At 41.1% G+C, this 23102-nt stretch overlaps 1 protein-coding gene across 2 annotated transcripts in view; it reads left to right on the top strand.

The window, feature by feature from the left end:
- Positions 1 to 17396, top strand: part of slc4a3 (solute carrier family 4 member 3) — a 62671-nt gene extending 45275 nt beyond the window's left edge. For both annotated transcript variants that reach the window (XM_030758206.1, XM_030758205.1), the window contains 14 exons: positions 3717 to 3900; positions 4650 to 4752; positions 4865 to 5049; positions 5235 to 5454; positions 6448 to 6663; positions 6752 to 6900; positions 6986 to 7180; positions 7280 to 7462; positions 9130 to 9219; positions 9296 to 9462; positions 9588 to 9841; positions 11423 to 11592; positions 13314 to 13487; positions 16127 to 17396. In XM_030758206.1, the coding sequence (XP_030614066.1) occupies positions 3717 to 3900; positions 4650 to 4752; positions 4865 to 5049; positions 5235 to 5454; positions 6448 to 6663; positions 6752 to 6900; positions 6986 to 7180; positions 7280 to 7462; positions 9130 to 9219; positions 9296 to 9462; positions 9588 to 9841; positions 11423 to 11592; positions 13314 to 13487; positions 16127 to 16204 (2368 nt within the window). In that variant the 3' untranslated portion in view covers positions 16205 to 17396. The remainder of the gene's footprint in view (positions 1 to 3716; positions 3901 to 4649; positions 4753 to 4864; positions 5050 to 5234; positions 5455 to 6447; positions 6664 to 6751; positions 6901 to 6985; positions 7181 to 7279; positions 7463 to 9129; positions 9220 to 9295; positions 9463 to 9587; positions 9842 to 11422; positions 11593 to 13313; positions 13488 to 16126) is intronic.
- Positions 17397 to 23102: the final 5706 nt, after the last annotated feature.

Raw genomic sequence — 23102 nt, 5'->3', positions numbered from 1 at the left:
AATAAATTATGCTATGCATGTCAGTTGCATGCTACCACACTAAAGTGAATGAGTAATAAATTTGTGAACATTATACTGGCTAAACATCAGTTTAAAAAACTGACATTAGCATTGACAGAAACACGCATGGGGATGCTAACGTGTTCCAAAGATAGAAATACACACCTGCTCAAAACATAGGTCTGTCTGTAAGCTTGTGGGAAGTTTTAGATTGGGTTCTTCTGCAGCACATAGTTTGCTTAGGCCCTGCAGACCAGGTAGCAAGCATCTGGCAGCCACCAGTCGTGATGTATTCAGCGACCAGTTTGCCAGTAGTTTCTGGAGGTTGCTGACATGTTGGTTGCAAAGAGGTATGTGGTGTTGCACCAAAAACCTCCTTGGTTCCTCGCAGGTTGCTCCAGTCACCCGTTGTTCGCACTGCAGAGGCGGACTTGGCTGCAAATGCTAGCAAACTACTAGCAAAGCAGTGGTGAAACTCGAGGCTGCTTGCCTTCAAAATAAAAGTTATGCCTTTTGGAATGTGGTGGGCACAGCAGTAACACACACCTTTTATTTTGAAAGCAAGCATTCGCTGAAACTTTATCAAGTTTCATTACAGCTTGGAGAGTAAAATGGCAAGTGTTTGCAGACAAGTTGGTGTCTTTCATGCAAACTATGGGCAAACTGCTAGTAACCAAAGAGGTTTTTGGTACAGCACGCTTTTTGCGAATGATTTCACTCAGTCAGCCAGCAACAATTTGTAACCAGTTGGAGAATACTTTACTTTTTGACTGGTGGTTGCCAGATGGTCACTAACTAGTTTCTAGAGCTGTGTGAATCAGGCCTAAGTCATCATGGAGTTACAGACTGTACCCAGGAGGCTTGGTTCATATTAGTTTAAAGGTCCTCATTTTTTATTCTGCGAGACCATAAAATGTTCCAGAACAACTTTTGACCTTGGAGTGAGACAGTTTTGTCAACTAGTGTTGCCAAGATGAGGAATAAATTTTCACTCACACCTGTATTAGTTATATTTTACAGGAAACTCAGAATGTCCCTTTTCCCCCAATGCATACAGCTCTTCTAAGGCATTGATCCTGCCTAGCTCCCTCTGTTTTAAACCAGACCAATCTTGCCTGGACACTGGTGTGGTGACCTTTCAAAGTCCATGGATTATACCAAATAATAAAACATCATAAATGTATTTATGGTAACATATACTGTTTTTCACTAATGTGCAAGGGACATATTTTGCACACATGCTCACAAAGTGACACAACAGATGCATTCAGACGAAGCAGGCCAGTGAACATTCTTAGCAGCAGGCCTTCGTGCATTCGTTCCACATTTCACTGCCTTTTTCACATAAATTCCCAGCATGTCACTGGCTGCTTCCACAGGGAACAGAACACTCCGTCATTAGAGTCATCGCTAGGCTGAGATATCAGATTTACGATGTGGAAAAAAACATACTGAGGTGCTGCTAGGATTTAGCTCATCGCTTACTCAGACCACTTTAAAGCTCCTTTGGAAACGTTTTGTGTGCAATTCACTTCAGTGTCACACTTTGTTCTTTTGTCTTGGGGCACTGTCTCTTCCAATTTGAGCGCAGTCTTATAGGCCCATGTGGGCCTAATGAGTGAGGTGATGTCACCAGTGGACTGAACAGTGATGTAATGAAACTTGGCTAGTTTGAGACGCTAAATACTCGTCTTTAAGAGGGGTGAAATGTGCTTAACATTACATGCAAAAAAAGCAAAGAAAATAAGGTTACGAAGATCTGTCTCTGGCTCTTTTATTGATACTGTAATGCAAATATCACATTAATGTGTCAGCTCAGATTTTCCTGAAACAGCTTTCTGATTAGCTTGACCTGCAAAGTGGTTCAGATTTGGAAAGATTTTGCAGATGACTTTTCTAAAATTTATGAGCTCCATTGCAGCAGCATGAGGTAAAGATGGTCAGCACATTAAATGGACAAAAGATGGATTAGGTGAATAAGAAACGCAGCTGTTTTGAGCATTTCTAAAATCCAGGTAATTCTGCAGTCTGCTTAAAACGTGATTAAGCTGTCCTTAGCATTCGGCATTCGAGCATGAACGTTTTTGGCCTTGGAAACAACAGTTTTATGAACTAATAGTAAAAGCAGCTGAACCAGCTGGAGGCTTTGAGAAAAGATTGTATTTTTGATTCTTACCTTTGTCAAGCTGCTCACAGAAGCACCTGCTGGAATTTCAGGTGTTACAAAAGTTCATGTTGATATTTATTGATCTCACTGACTTCATTGTTCAATTATCCAGTGAAAATTTTATATAGTCACACGACCTCCATCTCTTTCGCTTCAGTTCAACATCTGCCCTTTGGAGGTAAATTTCTTCTCCATTTACTTTTACTCGCTGGCTTTTGTTTTTATGCACTGTCTGGTTAGGTTTACACTAGTAGCATACTTTGTACCACCACGATTATATAATGGGTGTGGATTAGTGGCAGTGGCGCAGTGGGTAGGTGCTCGCCTTGCAGCCGGAGGGTTGCCAGTTCAAGCCCCTGTTCCTGCGCTGCGTTGTCCTTGGGCAAGACACTTAAACCACATTGCCTAACGTAGCGCTGCAGATGCTTGTCTCTGGATGAGTGATCTGGAACACGTTGTGTACCTTGTGTGCACAATGAGTTGAATCTAACATCTAATGGGTCCAATTGATGCAGATTTCCCCATGCTGATGTCTGCATGCCCACCAGTTTTCTATCACTGTGCAGACCACCTCCCAGTAGGACATGCCCAGAACACCTCACTTAAGAGGCACCCATGAGGCATCCTAGTCAGATGCCGGAACCACCTCAGCTGGCTCCTTTCGATGTGGAGGAGCAGTGGCTCTACTTTGCGCCCCTCCCGAATGGCTGCACTCCTCACACTATCTCTAAGGGAGAGGCCAGCCACCCTTCAGAGGGAACTCATTTGCGATCTCATTCTTTTGGTCACTACCCAAAGCTCAAGACCATAGGTGAGGGTAGGGACGTAGATCAACAGCCTCGCTTTCACACTCAGCTCCCTCTTCACCACGACAGACCGGTGCAGCGTCCACATCACTGCAGACGCAGTCCCAATCCGTCTGTCAGTCTCCCGTTTCCTTCTCCCATCACTCGTGAACAAGTCCCTGAGATACTTAAACTCCTCCACCTGGGGCAGCAACTCGTCCCTGAGCCAGAGTGGGCACTCCGCCCTTTTCCGGTTGAGGACCATGGCCTCAGACTTAGAGGTGCTAGGTCTGAGGCCATCACTGGTTTTAAAAGGATGATAATTATCTATTGACCCAAATGCCCTCCTATACCTTGGCATTGAAGCTGGCATTTCAGAGGCATTTGAGAATGCATTTGAGAACTTTGTTGATCTCTTAGCACTTTTTATAGCACTGCAATGTGATTGACTTTTTGGTATCCAAATGAAATGAGTGAACAGGTGTTGTCGCTTAAACTTAGATCTGGATCCATCATTAAGATCAGAGTCATTTTGATATGTACTTTTTGCTCTTTTGGTCCATAAATTGTAACCTTAATCTCATTCATATCAGCTGTCGGTGTGCTTTTGTGCTTTCTGCTAATTTGCAAAGCTTCCATGCTAATTTGCTCATATCCTGGTTAATATTGTCATACAGTTTAATCATATTAAAATTTTTGCAGTTTAGATGAAAGTGTATAACTGCAAGCATGGCTGTAAACTGACTTTTTTTTTTTTTTTGCAGCCATCTAAGCGATCATAAACATCGTTTTCACCGCCACCACTCATCCGGCAGTCTTCAAGGCAGCTTCAATCACAACCACGTCAACGACACCAATCAGCCATTGGTGGCTGAAGAACACGATGAGCACCAGGAGCACAAAGGGCCGGTGTACGATCCCAAACAAGACGTGTTTGTTAGCCTGTTTGTAAGTTTCCTTTTTTTCTCTCTTTTTTTTAATGTGTTCCATGTTTGTCACTAATGCTGTAGTTAACTTTATTTACACACCTCATTTGATTTGGCTCCCGACAAAGATCTGAGAAATATGGGGCCTAGGCGATGAAACACTGTCATAGCTGAAACCGTGCAGCCAGACAGTTCACTAAATTTGTTTGACCAAAGCCAAAGTGAGTGATTAAGTAGGTCTGACAAGATGCCACCAGCATAATTGGACTCAGCTGTCTAAGTGGACAGAGATTAAAGAGATGCTGAGCTGTTTGGTTTGCATTAAGTTCTAAGAATCACCAGTAAGTATCAATTCAAGTTTGGTTACACAAAATTCCTGATGTGAGGCCCGTGGCTCTCATGTTGCCCTTTGAGACGCCACTTCGTGAGGTCAGAGGTCATGTAGGTAGCTCTTGAAGTCAGAGAACGCAGGCACGCCACATGTGTTGAGTTAAGTTCTTAGTCAGCCTACAGGTGCTTCTAGTTAAAGCTTCTTGATGTGTTAACTGTTAAAACTTAATGTTCCCTCCCAGCTTAAAATGTTGGCAAATTTAAACCATCCTATTAAAAACATTTTCTTCAGACATAAAAAATGGTTTAAAATTAGATGTGATGCCTACACACCCACAATTTTAAGAATTCTTTTTACATTATTAGCACACTGCTCTGTTATATCACATCATGCTGGACAGGCAATAATGTGGGTAATCTTTGTACTGTTCTTCCTCCAAGAAATCTCTCCACCCTCTGCCAGAGGCTCATCCAGCGACAGCCAGATCTATGAAACTCCTCGCCAAGATTCCCAAAGACGCTGAGGCTGTCATTGTTTTAGTTGGTAAGCTTTGGGAATTGAGTCCATTTGTTTGTCTTCTCTTTTTTGCTTTTTTGTTTTTATACTTTCCTTGTGATGTATATCAAATCAGTAAACTTCTGTTTTTGTCTGTAAGGCTGTGTTGAATTTCTGGAGCAGCCGGCCATGGCCTTTGTCAGGCTGAATGACGCAGTCCTTCTAGAGTCGGTCCTTGAGGTTCCCGTCCCTGTTCGATTTCTTTTTGTCCTTCTTGGCCCCAGTCAGTCCAACGTGGACTATCATGAGATTGGACGCTCCTTCTCCACTCTCATGTCAGACAAGGTAGTCTCAAAATCTCATTGTAAGGCTACCATACCAAAATACCAAAATCTGCTAAACTAAAATGGGCTTGAATCCTAGAATATTATCCCAGTAATATAAAATGGAGGTTAAAATTTGACAAATCATGCAGCTTTCTAATTACCCCACTTTTTCTGTCGCTGACATCCAAATCTGTTCTGGTTTAGAACTTTCATGAGGTGGCCTACTTTGCTGATGACAGACAAGACCTCCTGAATGGCATCAATGAATTCCTGGACTACAGTATCGTCATTCCACCATCAGACGTGGAGGGCAAAGACCTCTTGAAGACAGTGGCGGACTTCCAGAAGCAGATGCTGCGCAAGAGAAAGGAAAGAGAACTAAAGAAGAACCATTCCTTAACTGGAATGGAGTTAGAAAACAAAGGTAACTAAAAAAAAAAAAAAAAAAAAGAAAAGAAAAAGCAGGATAATACATTTGAAAGAGACACTGGCACCTGAACTGTTCCAGTCAACACTGGTTCAGAAAGGATGTTGGATGAGAAAACACCATCTATGTGTATTAGGACTTGAATCAACAGCATTAGTAATGTTTATGGAGATGAAGGAACATGTCCTTTCTTTTCTGTTAGTTTAGGTATTTTCGTAGAATAGATGGACTATTTTCTGTCCCATCCATCCATTCTCTTTCGCTTATCTTCTTCAGGGTCGCAGGGGGCTGGAGCCTATCCCAGCTGTCATAGGGCGAGAGGCAGGGTACACCCTGTGCAGGTCACCAGCCTGTCGCAGGGCTAACACAGAGACACAGACAACCGTTCACACTCACATTCACACCTATGGTCAATTTAGAATCACTAATTAACCTAACCCCAGTAACTGCATGTGTTTGGACTGTGGGAGGAAACCGGAGTACCCGGAGAAAATCCACGCAGACACGGGGAGAACATGCAAACTCCACACAGAAAGGCCAAGGTGGATTTGAACCCAGACCTTTTAGCTGTGAGGCAACCGCGCTAATTAAAGCTGCAAGATAATTTAAGCTTGAAAGCTACACCTAGTAATTTACTCACTGTACAGTTGTTAAATAAGGGAAAACTGGATCTAGAAACCAAACGTTTTTGTAATGGGTTATAGGCATGTTTGTTTCTGCTGTGTAGTTGGAGATTTTAAGATGAGAGTCTGTGGTGAATGAACGCTGAAGAGGAACACGCACATCCAAAAAAAAGTTGAAAAGGGTGCAGGAACAAAAGCGAAAACTGAGCAAAAAGGTCTGGTGTGCGGACTTTCCTTTTCCTCAGTCTGTGGCGAATGACTCACTTTTAGTGGCAGCCTCGAGTGGCCAGTCGAGGAACTGCAGTGTTTTTTTTAAGTTTTGGTAGGTAGTTTGTTTATGTCATGATGTCTGTATGAATACCCACAGAATTGAGTCCAGAGGAGGAAGAGGAGGGAGACCAGGAGGTGGACCCATTACAGCGCTCAGGGATCCCATTCGGAGGTTTGATCCACGACATCCGCAGGCGTTACCCGCAGTATGTCAGCGACTTAAAAGATGCCCTGGACATGCAGTGCATTGCTGCCGTCATCTTCATCTATTTTGCCGCACTGTCACCCACTATTACCTTTGGAGGCCTGCTGGGTAAACAGAACTAACATAAAAAATGTATTTCATATCCTTCCATGCACTGTGTCTGATTCTGTCTGTCTGTGGCTATTTCCACATACAGGAGAGAAAACAGAGGGCATGATGGGAGTGACTGAACTCATTGTTTCCACTGCAACTATTGGAGTTATATTCTCACTCTTTGCTGGACAACCCCTTCTCATAACTGGCTTCTCTGGACCCTTACTGGTGTTTGAAGAAGCCTTCTATAAGGTGATTTTTAACAGACAACATATAGCTGCCCTTCACATACAGTAGGTCTTCACAACATACCACCACCATCTGTCTTTTCATTCAGTTCTGCCAGGCCTACAACTTTGAGTACCTGACTGGTCGGGTGTGGATTGGCTTCTGGCTCATCATCATCGTCGTGCTAATTGTGGCAGCGGAGGGTAGCTTCCTTGTTCGCTACATCTCACCCTTTACCCAGGAGATTTTTGCTTTCCTCATCTCCCTCATCTTCATCTACGAGACTTTCTCTAAACTCATCAAGGTAAGAATTTAAGGAGCGCTGTGTTTTAACACATGCATCAGAGACTCAAGAAGCTAATAAAACCAGTCACTTAATAGAGTCGCTCTTTTTTTTTTCCAGGTTTTTAAGGAACATCCACTGATGGCAGTGTACCCCACTGACACCAGTGGGTTTCACAACATAGATGACCCCGTGCACAACCAGCCTAACACTGCTCTTCTGTCTCTGGTGCTCATGATGGGCACTTTCTTTGTTGCATTCTTTCTCAGGAAGTTCAGAAACAGTCGGTTTTTAGGTGGCAAGGTAATAAATTTCCATTTTCCATTTCAAACCAATCTCATCACTCCTCTCATGAGAATTTAAATGCACCATGCAGAGCACGTTCGTTACATTTACATACAGATTTTATATGGTAAAACCTGTATTGTTTAATTTTATTTTATATGTTAAAACCTGTATTGTTTAATCTTCCTCCTCTGTGGCCTTTTTTACGACGGAGTATTAGGGCCACATTTAGAAAAAAAAATAAATCGTGCATTTTGAGAATAAAGTCAAAATACTATTTCGAGAAAAAAGTCAAAGTCATCATTTCAAGTCAAATAACGGCCGCGGCTGCTATACCCTCTACAAAATGCCTTGGGTAGATGAAACAACTTGATCAGCTGTCTTAGGAGCTCTACACATGGGGAGCGACGTCGCTCCCTCTCCGTTCATGGAACTTCTGCGAAGCGATTGTGGCATCCTTGCACAAGTTCCATAGGAAATGAATGGAGAGCGAGCGACGTCACTCCCCGTGAGGCGAGCCCCTTATTGTGACTTGTGATTCTGAAAATCCCCTCTGTACTGCACGAAGGTGCATTCATCGAAATCCTTGCATCTAACCATTGCCAGTTTGTGTGGTTTTCCTTCTGAGCCGATGCAGCTTTCTGCACATCTCATTACCATCCTCATAGTTATCACTCCATTGTGTTTGTGTACTAAAAGAGAAATAAGTTCCAATTCTTAAGTATAGTTTCGCTAACTCATAATACAAGACATTCTGGAGGTTATAGTAGATGTGGCATGGCAGGTGTTTGACTTAAAATGACTTAAATCTGCACATTTCGACTTTTTTCTCAAAATACAATTTTGATTTTTTTCTCAAAATTTCAACTTTTTTCTCAAAATTTCAACTTTTTTCTCAAAATTTTGACTTTATTCTTGAAATAGTATTTCAACTTTTTTCTCGAAATTTTGATTTTTTCTCGAAATTTTGACTTTATTCTCGAAATAGTATTTCAACTTTTTTCTCGAAATTTTGACTTTTTTCTCAAAATTTTGACTTTATTCTCGAAATAGATTTTCGACTTTATTCTCGAAATTTTGACTTTATTCTTGAAATTTTGACTTTATTCTCGAAATTTTAACTTTATTCTCAAATTGCACAATTAAATTTTTTTTTCTCAATGTGGCCCTAATACTCCTTCGTACTTTTTGCATGCTGTTGCCACTAAGTACTATGGAAAAGTGTCAGAACCTCTGCAGAGGTGTGTGAATGAACAAGGACCGTTACTCTTTAGCACTCCCTGTGGTGAAAAACTTCACAGTGTATCTTTAAATGTAAAATGTAGCTAAAAAAGAGAATTGACAAGAGAGCTGTAGAATTAATTTTATTATTATAATTTATGTTGAATTATTCAGTTACGCAAATATATTTTTAAGCTTCCATTTTACACACACACTGTGCTGCTGGGTGTAATTCATAAAGTCTTAATAGCAGAGGCAGTTTTTTTTTTTTTTTATGAAAAAATCAACATGTCAGTCATATAACTGACACTTTTTCATAATGAATATCCCAAGAAAACTGTTCAAATCAGCATTGTTATTGCATCCAGCAGTGAGTGTGTCCTTCAGCTCAGTGATGTTTCTGTCTGTAAGGTCTGGGATGTATTTGAACTAAACTCACTGTTTGGTTTCTCTGTATCCTCCAGGCCAGGAGGATTATCGGTGACTTTGGCATCCCAATCTCAATCTTAGTTTCAGTGTTGGTGGATTATGCCATTACTGACACTTATACACAGGTAATTTCAGTCCACAGCAAGTGCAGCCAGTTTTTTTCAGTATTAGAAACAGATTTTTTTTTTTTTTCTCTTTTAGAAACTCAACGTGCCGTCAGGTTTTTCAGTCACATCTCCCGAGAAAAGAGGCTGGTTTATCAGCCCCTTCGGTGACAAGCATCCATTTCCAACTTGGATGATGGGAGCGTCTGTTGTTCCTGCTCTTCTTGTCTTCATTCTTATTTTCATGGAAACTCAAATTACTTCGTACGTACACCTTGATTATCCATAGTTGTGCACAATCTGAATGTGTCATAATAAGGCGTGTGATCAAATCTGGTTACTGAAATAAACATTTTAATTGTTTTTGGCTTGTTTCTCCAATATCGCAGACTGATAGTCAGTAAGAAGGAGCGTCGACTGGTTAAAGGCTCAGGCTTCCACCTGGATCTCCTGCTCATTGTCATCCTGGGTGCCCTCTGCCCTCTTTTTGGTTTGCCGTGGCTCACTGCAGCCACTGTGCGCTCTGTCACTCATGTTAATGCGCTTACAGTGATGAGCAAGGCCACGGCTCCTGGAGAAAAGCCCATGATCCAGGAGGTGAAAGAGCAGAGGCTCACCGGACTTCTTGTGGCTGTGCTTGTAGGTAAGAGCAGAGGCAAGGATGAGGGTGTGGGGTGCCAAATGACTCTTTGGCACACCCCGTTCCTAAACAGCTATATTTGGATCATATTAACGCAACTGTAGCTAGGCGTGCAGGCCTGACATCAAGCTTGTTTTTGTAAATATGCATGCAAGATATTTTTTTAGAGAATACATTTTCTGAGACATGTATTAAACTATTTTTTTTTATTTAGTGCACACTGCAATTGTTAGCATCCCTGGCTTCTGTTCAAACATGAACTTCTCTGTATACCAAATTATTCTAGTGTAAAATGGAAGGCTGGAATTGAGTCATGCAACAGGACAATGATCCCAAACACAACAGAGAATTTAGCGTTGCGAATGAAAAACGGTGATGGGACCTTTAGAGAGCTGTGCATGTATGAAATCTCAATTAATTGAAATAACGTGTTATTATTTATAGCGTAATTAGTGAGTGAGTCATACAGAAAAAGATTACTTCAAGTTATTTCTGCTTAAGGTGGTTCAACATGATACTGAATCATGGGGGACTGCACGGAGTCCTGTGAAAATGTCCTTTTTCACATGACTCCGTATAAACACTCTGTGGCTACTAACAATACAAGTATAGCAGCCTTCATTCCAAAGTTAAAATAAACTCAGTTATTTTGTGCAGTTACAGGTTAACAAAAAAAAAACCTGTTTCTCTGATAAACCCTGCTGGGCATTTTTGAGTTTACTAACATTAAAGTAGAAAATAACCTAGTTAATGGATAAAATAAATTAAAATGGGTGAAACAATGTAATTGGCTGATAGAATTGTACTTTTAATCACCCTGTGTAAGGATAGTGTTATTAATAATCAAGAAAAGCCTAAATTCCATAAAACATGGCTTGAAGCTCATTTTCTGATCAGAATTTACCGCAGATCAATCAAACAGGACCCTCAACCACTGGCCAATTACAGAAAATTGCTTCTTTTTGTAAATGAGTGAGCTGGGGTTGCAACATATCATATTTTTTATTTATTTTTTTATTATTCTTACTATTACAGTAGTGGATTTTCTAGGCAAATAAACGTGAGCTGGAAGAGTGGCACCTCTGTAGCTCCTGCACGTCTAGACATTCATGAAGGATGACTCAGCCCCGGCAGCAGCTCAAAATCATTTTTCGTTCTGTTTGTCTTCAAAACGAACCGAGAAAAATGAAACTTCCAAATAAAAATTCAGTGAAAATGCAGAGCCCGACATTGCACCATTGTTTTTTATCCGTTGACTCATTCTGCTGCGCCAGAAAGTCATTTTCTATTTATTTAAGGCAGTCTCGAGTCTAGTTTGATCCAGATTGGGCATACAGGTGGAGTGAGTCATCGTGATTGTTGAGCTTTTGTTTGATTGAGATGCTGTTTGGATTCGGATGAAGACTGCGTGGGTTTGCCCTGAGAGTATCATAGCCAGGGCATCTGAACAGGGAGTATGTTTCTAATAAAAGGCACAGCAGCATGTTTGTTGAATGAATAATTTTCTCCACAGCTGCCAATGATTGTGCATGCATGCAGTATTATCATGTTAAAAGTCCCCCATAACCCCTCTTTGCCCATCAGGTATGTCCATAGTGATGACAGATATTCTCCGCCTCATCCCTCTGGCTGTCCTCTTTGGCATCTTCCTGTACATGGGGGTCACCTCTCTGACGGGCATCCAGCTGTATGAACGTATAACTCTTATGGTCACGCCTGCCAAGCACCACCCTGACCACATCTACGTCACCAAGGTAACAGGCGCAGTAGCAATGTTTATATGCCCTCCGCTCTGTTATGAGTGGTACGACGGAGAAACCAAACCCAGCAGAGCGGCGACTGCAGCCAGAACCAAAACGACGTCCATCCTCAGCTTTTGAGTCAACTCAGAAGAAACCAGAAAAAACAGACGGGCCTGGATGCTGAGAGTCACAGACGTAAAGCAGCGTCACAGTGGATAATGGCACACCGCGTCTCTGGTTTAAAGTGCTGCTTTTGAAAGGGTTATTATGAGAGTTTGGACCCAAATCTGAGAGCGAATTCAACAGCCGAGGAAAGAGCACGGTTCAGTTTCTGGCTGCCTGATCGCTGCTGCATTCACCACTTTTATTTTACCTCCTCTTATCAGAGTAGAGTTTATCTATTTGTTTCATTACTGTGTCAAATGTTCATTTAGCTGTGTATGTCCTCGTTCCAAGGTACATCAGGTTTTTAATTGCTAACTGCTGAAGACTAAGGGTATTATAGTTAAATAAAACTGGATGTGATTTTTTTTAAAATTAAATCTAAAACAGAAACTATATGAGAGAGAAGAAAAAAATCAATACAGTACTTAAACCAAATGTGTCAAACTCAGCGAGCTAGAGCTAAAGCTGACCCTTTGGAAACCAGTTTATTTGGCTTCCAATAAAACTACAGGAAGTCTCAACTGTTACAAGTTGTCATGTTAAAGCCTTTAAGAACTATGTGAAAAACAAAGTTAAAGAAGAATATTTTCATTATCTCCCGTTAGTGCTGATAATTGGTGATAATTGTGCTGCAGTATATTATATGATGGCTAGGGTCCATCTTCTTCCATCTCACCCCATCACACCAACCCTCTGCATGTCCTCCTTCACTGCATCCATGAACCTTCTCTGAGGTCTTCCTCTTTTCCTCCAGCCTGGCAGCTCCAACATCCTTCGTCCAATATATCCACTATCCTCCTCTGCACACGACCCCACCTTTGTCTCCAAAGTAAACCTAGTAAAAAAAAATACAAACATATTCTAACTTGGCTGTACACATAGCAGAGAAGCGACAGAAACTTGGATGTTTGCATACTTGAGTCTAACTGTTTGCACTGGGATACTCCATCGAGCATATCTCTGTTTTGAAAAATATGGTCAAGGGTTTAAACTTGTTTCTGAAAAGATGCCGTGCTTACACGTGCAGCAAATTACCCAGATATTTCAAAAAGCCGTGTTTAACTGGGACAGCGCACACACACTCCACAGGACTACGTAGAATTGTATTTCATGTCTTACCAGAAACTCAGTTTGTCCTTAAGTGTGCAGACCTTTGCATTAAAACAGGGCTGCTTTCAACGTTAGGTTGACTAAATGCTCACTTAGAACAACGTACATGTGGTTGTGTAAGACATTAAAAGAGGGACAGTAACTCTTAACAGGTCTGCCATTCACAGCCAGATCAGCTTTGCAGCTACTTATCATGATAACCTGCAGTAAAGCCTGAGTGTAAATGAATTACAACCATTTGCCTGTTTTAAAATCCAGTCTTAATGGCATTATAATTTAGATTTTTCCAGAGTGAAATCCTTGAAAATAAAATCCTGCCCTCATGCATGTTTCTCTCATATGATTAGGTGCAGAATTTTCCACTAGATGGAGCCAAAAACATGAGATTTTCTGCAATGAGTTTGAGTTGTGCATCTCTGTCTGCTGTAACCCATTAACCAATACATGTGTTTGTTCAGGTGAAGACATGGCGCATGAACATGTTCACCATCATCCAGCTGGGGTGCATCGTGGCTCTGTGGGTCGTGAAGTCTACCGCGGCCTCCCTGGCGTTCCCCTTCGTCCTCATCATGACGGTGCCGCTGCGACGCCTCATCCTCTCCAGGATCTTCGAGGAACGTGAGCTCCAGGCGGTAGGTTTGGATAGCAGTGGCGTTCCAGGAATGTTTGCCACAATCATCTGTTCCCACATAGCCTCGAGATACTTATTATATACAGCAGATTTAAAATTTAGTGGTGTTGGCATGTTTTTGTCTTTCTAATAACGATATTTCAGTGCTTCAAACAAACTTCACTCCTGACATTTATGATGATTTTTTTCCCCCTGTGATCATGGACGACTTTCTCATACGTAGTTATTAAATTTTGCTTTTGGGTTTCATGTTTTCTTGGATAGATCCGCCTAAACCCTTATATGTCATCACTGTCAAATTAAAACCTTTCATTTCCAAAATGTCAGCTGTTTAAGAGCGAGAAAATAAGCTTATTCCTAACATGACCACCGTTCATCCAAAGTTCTCACGAACCCTCAGCGCTGCAGAATCGCCCCGAACCACCCTGACGTCAAATCCTCCACCCCCTCTAACCTTCACCCTTATATGAACTGCAGAATAAATGTTCCTGTTTCACATCCTTTGCTTCCCTTTTCTGTATCACGGATAATTGGTTGACCAAAGAAAGTCAAATGGGAAAAATGGCCTCGTAGCTCTGGTTTGTCTCGTGTCCACAATAGTGCTGTAAACATGAATATGAACTCATGGGAAGTTTTTTTTAAGTTCTTGGAAAACTTTTAATGATCCATATGGGGGGAAGTAAATGCTAAAACGTGTTTTTTAATTAATTCCATTGTAAATTAATTTGGTCCTCCTAAAAAGTTGGGATGCTGTGTAATATGTAAATGAAAACAGAATGCAGTGATATGCAGATCTTATAAATCCATATTTTATTCACAGTGAAACATAGAAAATAAAGAAGAGGTTTAAATTGAGACTTTTTCCTATTTGATGAAAAATATTAGCTCAGTTTGAATTTGATGGCAGCAACACATGCCTCTTGGTGCTGGAAAAATAAGAGGTACTAAACAGAAACAGCTGGAGGAACATTTTGCAATTAATTAGGTCAACAAGCAACAGTTTCAGTAACATGGTTGGATAAGATGGAGCATTTTAGAGAGGCAGAGCTTCTCAGAAGTAAAGATGGGCAGAGGTTCACCAATCTGCAAAAACTGTCTCTACAAATTGTGGAACAATCTCAGAATAATGTTCCTCAGTGTAAAATTGTGAAGCCGTATGTGAACGTGATCCACAAATGTCACCGCCTTCTCTGGGCCAACGCTAATTTAAAATGGACTGAGGCAACATGGGAAACTGTTCTGTGGTCAGATGAGTTAAAGAAATTATTTTTTTGGAAAACATGGACACCACATCCTCTGGACTAAAGAGGAGAGGGACCATCCATTCATCAGGGGTCATTTCAAAAGCCTGCATCTCTGATAGTATGGGGGTGCCTATGGAATAGATAGCATTCATACGCTCCCATCCAGACCACATCTTCTTAAGAGGGCTTTGTATATTTCAGCAAGACAATGCTAAACCACATAATGCAGACCTTTCACCAAACATTTGGCACATTATGAAATGAAACATGACAAAGCAGACCCAGGACTCCCAAAAGTCCCACAGCTGCTCTCCTCCGTTCATTTACAGACTGTTGTTGAAAGACGAGGGGATGTACACTGATAAATAGATGCATTGAGTATATGAGTTTTTGGATAGTGAATTCATAAAGGTTCAAAAGTTTCTAGTGGGAAATACTGCTCATTTTTAACCCTTAATGGCCTCTGTCTTGGCTGCATAGCAGAAAGGGAGGAGCCACCAATCAACTTTCAGCAAGTAGGAGGAGGATATGTTGTCGGTGCCAGTGTGATGCCACTGCTTGTTATTCCCCAGTCCCACAGGCCTGAAGACCAATCAGCAACCACCTGGCAGCGAGGGAAAAATGTGTATTTTACATCCAGTGGTTCCTGGAGGTTGCTTGCGTGCTAACTAATAGCTGAGCAGTAGCAAAAAGTTAGGCACAATTGAGAAACAGAAAATGTTCCCTTCAAAGTAAAGGCTGTGCCTCACCTCTGCAGACAACAGGTTCCAAAAAGTGCAGCCTTTACTTTGAAGGCACGCGTTCGCTGGTTCCAGTTTGTGTACATTTTTCACAGTTTCACCACCACTCAGAGAGTAGTTGGCAAGTGTTTGCAGACAAGTTAGCATCCTCCATACAAACTACGGGAAATTGCAGCAATTTGGTAGCCACCAGAGCAATCAAAAGGAGGTTTTTGGTGCAGCACCATGTACCTCTTGGCAAGCAATTTCATCTTGCAACAGCAAGCAACCTCAAACAACCATTTGCCTACTTGCCGGGGAATATGCATTTTTTTCCCAGTAGCCTGCAGTTGCCATGGGGCACTATTTGCTGTTAATGTGTGGTAGACTGTTATCTTCACTGTACACAAAATGTTGTATATGTGACATCAGAGGCCACAACAACTTGTAATATCTGCAAAATGTGCAAGCTAACAGACTGACCATTTCTGGTGAATGCACAACTTACCAGAAAGGAATAGGGGGTCCTAATGTGAGACAACCCTGGCCAGTCAAAATTCATTCACTCCTATATTTGGATTGAGACACAATCTGATAGCTAAGTTCCCGCCAGAGTTTTAACTGTCAGCAGGGAATTTTGAATAAAAAATAACCACAGGTATTTCAACCTTTTACAGCTGGATTGTGATGAAGATTCGCCCAACTTCGCTGAAGATGGACGAGATGAGTACAATGAGATCCACATGCTTGTATAAACTTAAACTGGACCCGGCCAATAGGACCACCTCCACCCTTCAGGTCTGACCAATCAGAGGAAGCAAATCTCCCTGGAAACCTCATTGTCTCTGGGTATCAGGAGGAGCTTGTGTAATGGTGTTTGTAAAATATGCAGAATCTATAGCTGGATATGCACTTTTTACCTTTGATTAATCCTTTTTTTTGTTTGTTTTGTTTAAAAAAAAAAAAAAAAAGCACACCTTTGTGGTGGTGTTGATGTCTTAACCTCCCTGAAGATATTCTGGCAGAAAATAGCTCTGAATGCATACCTGAAGTGGACAACACAAATCTAGCAACATGTATAACTTACATGGACTCTTTTTACTGATGTTTCCCTTTAATTAGTTTGCAGGTTCTGGGCATAAGTGCAATGATAATGGGGACCTTTAAGAATGCATCACGCTCATTTTGGCACTGAACCGTGAGGAAGGATAAATTTGCTTTAGCTGGTGGAGGATTTCAGTCAAAATTAATAATTTTTCAGATGAACTTTCTCTCAGTGTAAAGCCTTCAGTGGGTTTTACTGCCTCTGTTGGAAAGCCACCTTTTTCCTTTGTACCCCTGCCTTTGTCTATATGTCGCAGTGGTGTGCAAACAAGGAGTTAAGTCAGTCCTTTTTCTTTCTGTACAGACTTGTAGAAATGAGCCACTTTGACTGGGCAAAAGTTCATGTTTGTCTCTGCCAGCCCAGCTCCCTGGCACAAATCCTCATCTTTAAATGTAGTTGCCTCTTGAAGCCAAAACCCCCTAGAGACTGTGCCTCTTCATGGGCTGCCACTGTACTTTTTTAAGGTGTTTAATGCCCTACATACCAGTCCACTGATCCCATTATTATGACCTTGGATGTATAAGTAAATAGCTAACATGGTCTAAACCTATTTTTCTACTTTGTTGTATCTATTTTATTTTGTGAGCTTTTGGACTTAACACCATACCATATTCTTAGTGGTATTTAGACTTCAGATAGCTTAAGCTACTGTTAGAGCTAGTGTAAAAAATAAAGATCATTGTGTAGAGTGACACATTAAAAACAGAAAAATGTGTCTTTATCTAAAGTATCCGTCAGTTGTTTCATCTTCTTTGTGAGATTTGGTGTATTTTTTTAGAGATCTCATGAGTAACACATTTGACTGGAAAATAAAAACTAAACAAACACAGAAGTACTGAAAACGTTGGGCAGCATTTGAGTATTTGCAGGATGCATGAATGTTACATAGCACAGAAAGACTGTGAGCTTGGAATTGTAATGTACCATCTGTTTTTAGAGTTATCCCATATTGCTGCCAACACCGGCCACTTCATTAGGTACATCTGTTTAACTGCTTGTCAGTGCAATTGTCTGATCACCCCACAACATGGCAGTATCTCAGTGCATGTAGGCATGTAGACATAGTCAAGAAAACTTCCTGAAGTTCAGACTGAGTGTCCGAGACCGAGAAAGGTGATTTAAGTGACTTTGAATGTGCCGTGGTTGTTGCTGCCAGACAAGCTGGTCTGAGTATTTCAGAAACCGCTGATCAAAACCATCTCTAGGGTTTACAGAGGATGGTGTGAAAAAAGTATATGTCCAGTGAGTGGCACTTCTCCTGGTGATAATGCCTTGTAGATGCCAGAGGTCAGTGAAGAATGGCCATACTGCTTTGAGATAGAAAGACAACAGTAACTCTAATAACCACCTTGCTACCACCAAGGTACGCAGAAGAGCACTTTGAACCTTGAAGCAGATGGGCAGCAGCAGAAGATCACACCAGGTGAGCTAAGAACAGGAGACTGAGGATATAGTTCTCTCTGGCTCACCAAAACTGGACAACAGAAGAAGATAGAAGTTTGGAAAATCACTGACTGGTTCTGAGTCTTGGTTCTCGCTGTGACATTTGGATAGTAGGGTCAGAATTGGTGTGAACAAAAAGAAAGTATGGATCCATCCTGCCTTGTATCAACAGTTCAGGGGGGTGGTGGTGTAATGATGTGGGAGATCTTTTCTTGGCACACTTTGGATGGATGGACTTTGGCTCACTTAATACTAACTGAGCATCATTTAAACACCACAGCCTCCCTGAGTGTCATTGCTGACCACGTCCATCCCTTAATGACCACAGTCTACCCATTTTCTGATGGCCGTTTGGTGCAGGACGTTGCGCCATGTCACAAAGCTCAAATGGCCCACACCAGATCTCAAAAGGGGGTCCAATGCGGTACTAGCAAGGTGTACCTAATGAAGTGTAGTTTTGACACATAGACATTTTCAGGAAACATTACGCCTACTGTTCTTAAAACGGCAAAAAAGCTCATAAGAGACAAAATTATTTATTGCTTGTTAGAAATTAATGTGATTTCACTATGTTTGGATAAACCATCTATTTACTGTCAACAATTAACAGCTTTACGGTAGGAGTGGCGATGAAGAAGCCTTACACTCAGATGTTTCTGGGACATCTAGAGAGCATCAGGATTATAAAGTTTATCCATACTGATTTCAAACAGACAGGAAGTTGTTGAATGCACCAAAAAAAGTGAGCACATTTGATTGTGGTCTCACTCTGTGTTTGCATTCAATGGCTCCTTTTATCACTGACGTACTCGGGAAGTGTCAGCTGTGCTCTGCAGGTTAAACTGGGTGGATATTCACACAAACACATTTGTCTGCTGTTCATATGACTGTGTGTAAGCGCTTTGATCGCGTTCAACAAGAGTAGAAAAGAACAGTAGTGATGATTAAACCCAAATTCCAAATTCCTGGATAAAAATGTTAATTTAAAATAAAAGTTTCTGTTACAACCAAAAAGTATTTACTTTAATATTTAGTCTATGAACCTTTTTATTAAAGAAAACTGTGCATAAAAAGTAAGGAGAATGAGACTGTGTGGCAGCTGAGGAGGTCAGCAATGTACTGTAATTCATGTACATTTAAAAAATAACTTAAAGCTTATTTTACATAACCATGTTCTTGATTATGAGCCATGTAAGAATTCAGTCTCAGGGCAAACCGACCTTTGATCTGTAAATATTGCCCCCCCCCCAGCCCTTAGTTTGTTGCCTGTTTTGTGTAAATAAAGCAGCCGAGGCAATCCAGCACATGCAATGTAAAAATATATGGCTTACAGTCCAGGCTTTTATGTTGTACAATGGAGGAAAAAGAGGTCAAGTGAAGAGAATTATGTGTTCAGTCCAGTGAAGTGACCTGGAATTTAATGGTAAATTAATCTCTTTTTCCCCAGATTGTTCTCTGTAGGCCTGCACTTGAAGCTCCACTTTGATGTGAAGCGTACACCTGCTGCAGTCTGTATTTAATTCTGCAGCTTCCCGAGTTAATGAGTCACACAATGTGCTTTGAATTAGCACTCTGTAGCAGTTTCATTTCAAATGGGCTGCGTTATTAATGGACCTTTTCAACCATGTGTTTATGTTTCAGGGGTTTGCAGAGACTGGAATAGCAAACTGAGGGCAAAGACACTGAGGCGTATTCTTCATTATACGAACCCCAACTGTATTCGTGACATTATAATGTTTGCCTTTGACTGACTGTGTTTTTAGGAGCATGATCTTGATTTATGGAAGTTCACTAATGACAAAACTATCGAGTGGCCACGATTTTAGGCACCACCCTGCCATCCCTGCAAATAATTTTGAGGCGACATGAAAAAAACCAGTACAAGATAGTTTTTTTGTCTTTGTGTGTGTGTGTGTGTGGGGGGGGGCATTTTATGTGACATTTAATTTTTTTGCAACCAGGAATTATTTAAATAACCAATGTGTAAATTTAAATAGTGCAAGATAAACTCCAGATTGACCTTAGTGGTGTCTTTGTAAGCAAGCAGTTATTCTTCCTCTGCTTTTGTGTTGTATAGACTATTTTGGCCGTTTATATTTATTGTATTTACAAGCAGAGCAGTTCATGTAAAATAACCTGAACCTCCTTTCATTTTAAGTGTCACCCTAAAAGCTGCTAGTTGTAGTCTGTGAGTCACACACTCACTGCCCACTTTTTTAGGTACACCTGTTCAACTGCTCCTTAACGCAAATGTCTAATCAGCCAGTCACATAGCAGCAACTCAATGCGTTTAGACATAAGTAGCATGGTTGGTGGTGCCAGACAGGTTGGTCTGAGTACGTCATCTACTGGGATCTCCTGGGATTTCCTCACACAAAGCCATCTCTGGGGTTTACAGAGTATGTTCTGAAAAAATATATATATATATCCAGTGAGCAGCACTGCAATAATTACTTGTTACAACCAAGGTATGCAGAAAAGCAGTACTGAAAACACAATACTTCAGATCCTGAAGCAGATGGGTTACTGCAGCAGAAGACCACAGCCGGTGTGTCAGCTAAGAACAGGAAACTGCAGCTACAATCCACGTGAGCTCACCAAAACTTATGAGTCTTGATTTCTGCTGCAGCATTCAGATGGTGGGGTCAGAATTGTGTGGGGATATTTTCTTAGCCACTTAATACCAGCTGAGCATTATTTAAACCACAGCCTACCTGACAAAGCTCAAATCATCTCAAGCAGTCACCAGTTATCAATCCAATGAAGCACCTTTGGGACATGGTGGGAAAGGGAGATGAGCATTGTGGATGCCCAGCCGACAAATCTGCAGCATCTGCGAGATGCCATGATGTCAACATGGACCAAAATCTCTGAGGAGCGTTTCCAGCATCTTGGTGGATCTGTGCCGTGATGAATTAAGGCAGTTCTGAAGGCAAAAGGGGGTTCAACCCAGTACTAGCAAGGTGTACCTAATAAAGTGACCAGTGAGTTTTATTTAAAAAAAACAAAAAACAAATCAATAAAAAGCTTTAAAAATCTGTCCAGGCACAGTCACATTTATCAGCTTGTTATTATAAACTTAAATTAGTTTTGTGTTTAGTAGTTTTGTCATTATTTAACTTCCATACTTTAAATAAAAAAACAAAAAAAACGCATGCAAATGTTAAATGTATGCACAACACTTAAGTGCAATGCTGTGACAGACAGAGTAGATGTGAGGATCAAGAAGGGCAACGATTAGAGCAGTTAGAGTATTAAAGTAACACTAAATATGCAGTGAAAGCTTTGTGCTGATTGGCCCACAGTGTTAAGAGAGTCAGTTGTGTTGTGAGAATACAAGCGTGTGTGACCGTTCAGCCCATCCACATGCTGTTGTGTCTGAGGAAGGCCACGGCTTAAACAGAACCAGCAAACACTCTTAGCAAAACATCCTGTCAGTATTTACACAAGAGGAAAAGTGGAATTGTGGGTATTATTTAAGATAATAAAAGGAAGGTGTGGTCCTGTCTGATGTTAGATGTTAGAACATGTGAGATGAGAAGAAAAATAGTCTTTCTGACCCTGGGAAAAAATTGTGTGGAAACAAGATTAACTGCTACAAGGACGGCTGGTAATGCTGACGCTTTCTTAAAAACAGCAGAAATACTGTGGATACTTTAAGAATGTCATTGATTTTTCTTGAATCTCGCTGCATACCAAAGGATTCATTCTTTAGCAGCACTTGTGTCTTTGGTTTCATATTTTGCTCATCGCCGCAGACTGACGGACTGTGCTTATAAATGAGACGGTAATTATTTGAAAACCTTCACCAGTCTGTCTGAGTCGGATCACGATTATTTTTGACACAGGTTGCCTCCACCTGGGGACCTGTGCAAGTGAAAGTGGTTTCCCAGGTCACCCCTCAGCCTCTGGGTGAGCAGTTGGTCACCACAAGTAGTGGCAATTGGTCTCTGATAGCAACAAAATTCAGTGCACTCACCGGGCAGCCACCTGTTTTTTGTAGTCACAAGGAAGTTGCTCTCTTGTTTTTACTCATGTGACTGATCCATTAAAGACCAAACTCCTGTACTTTTCTCACAGCACTATTAAAGCTGCATTAAGCAAGTTGTTAAAAAAGCTCTAAAGCAAGGAAACTACAACATACAACAGCTAGCTGAATCAGTGTCTGATTGATTGGTTAGCAGTTAATTGTGACTCCCTGTTATGCGCAAGGTGTCTTTTTGGTGTCCAGCTATGGCAAAATTACCTGCAGACAAATAATGGTCCCGTTTTAGAGACCCACGTTAGGAGGTTGGAGTGATGCAGTGGTAGTTTTTACTTTCTTTGGCCCCCTCTGCTATTTGGGAGAGACCAAGTAGCAGATCGGTTTTGTTTTTCACTCGTGCTTTCATTCGCTCATTAGAGTTAGGCACTACAAGTGACTTGGTTGCCTTTGACTGCACGTTGGAAAAGGATGAGTTGGAAATTACACTCGTTTCATTAACCCGGTGTGCCAGGTTGCAAATGGCAAAGAGACACCTTGTGTATACACAACACCAGAGACACCCCCCCACCCCGCAGAGACTTTTACACAATGTCAGACAGTGACACTGTTGGGTCTGAGCAGGCTGCAGTTTACCCAGCAGTTCTTGAGAAAACTCACTTGGATTGAAATATTCAGCTCTCTTGCTTTCTGTTTTTTGCTGGACATTAATCTTCAGTAGAACCAGCATCCTCTCCAGATTACAAGGAGCCAAAATTCAGTATTGAAATCCCAGACGTTGCTTAATGGATCTGTACATCGTTTGACTGACAGTTTTCTTCATGAGCTCTTCACAACAATCCTTTTGTGTAGTAATTGGATGATAAATGATGAAATACAGTATGTTTGCATCTGTAGACTGAGACTTAGGCCATGTGAATACTTTAATAGCAGGTCTGTCTTGCTATGGCTATAAAGAGGTTTTCAAAAAACTGTAAAGCATTATTTTTTTTGTCTGAAATAAATATTTATTGTGTTTCAAATACAGGGAACTGTTCTCTTTTCTTTGTCAACATAAAAGGATTACAGATATAAAATCAATTACTGTTGGTTTGAACCAGCGCGGTAAAATATATGGCATAAT

This window comes from Archocentrus centrarchus, chromosome 21, assembly GCF_007364275.1.
Source record: "Archocentrus centrarchus isolate MPI-CPG fArcCen1 chromosome 21, fArcCen1, whole genome shotgun sequence".
NCBI lineage: Eukaryota > Metazoa > Chordata > Actinopteri > Cichliformes > Cichlidae > Archocentrus > Archocentrus centrarchus.
This window is presented reverse-complemented; position numbering and strand designations above follow the sequence as displayed.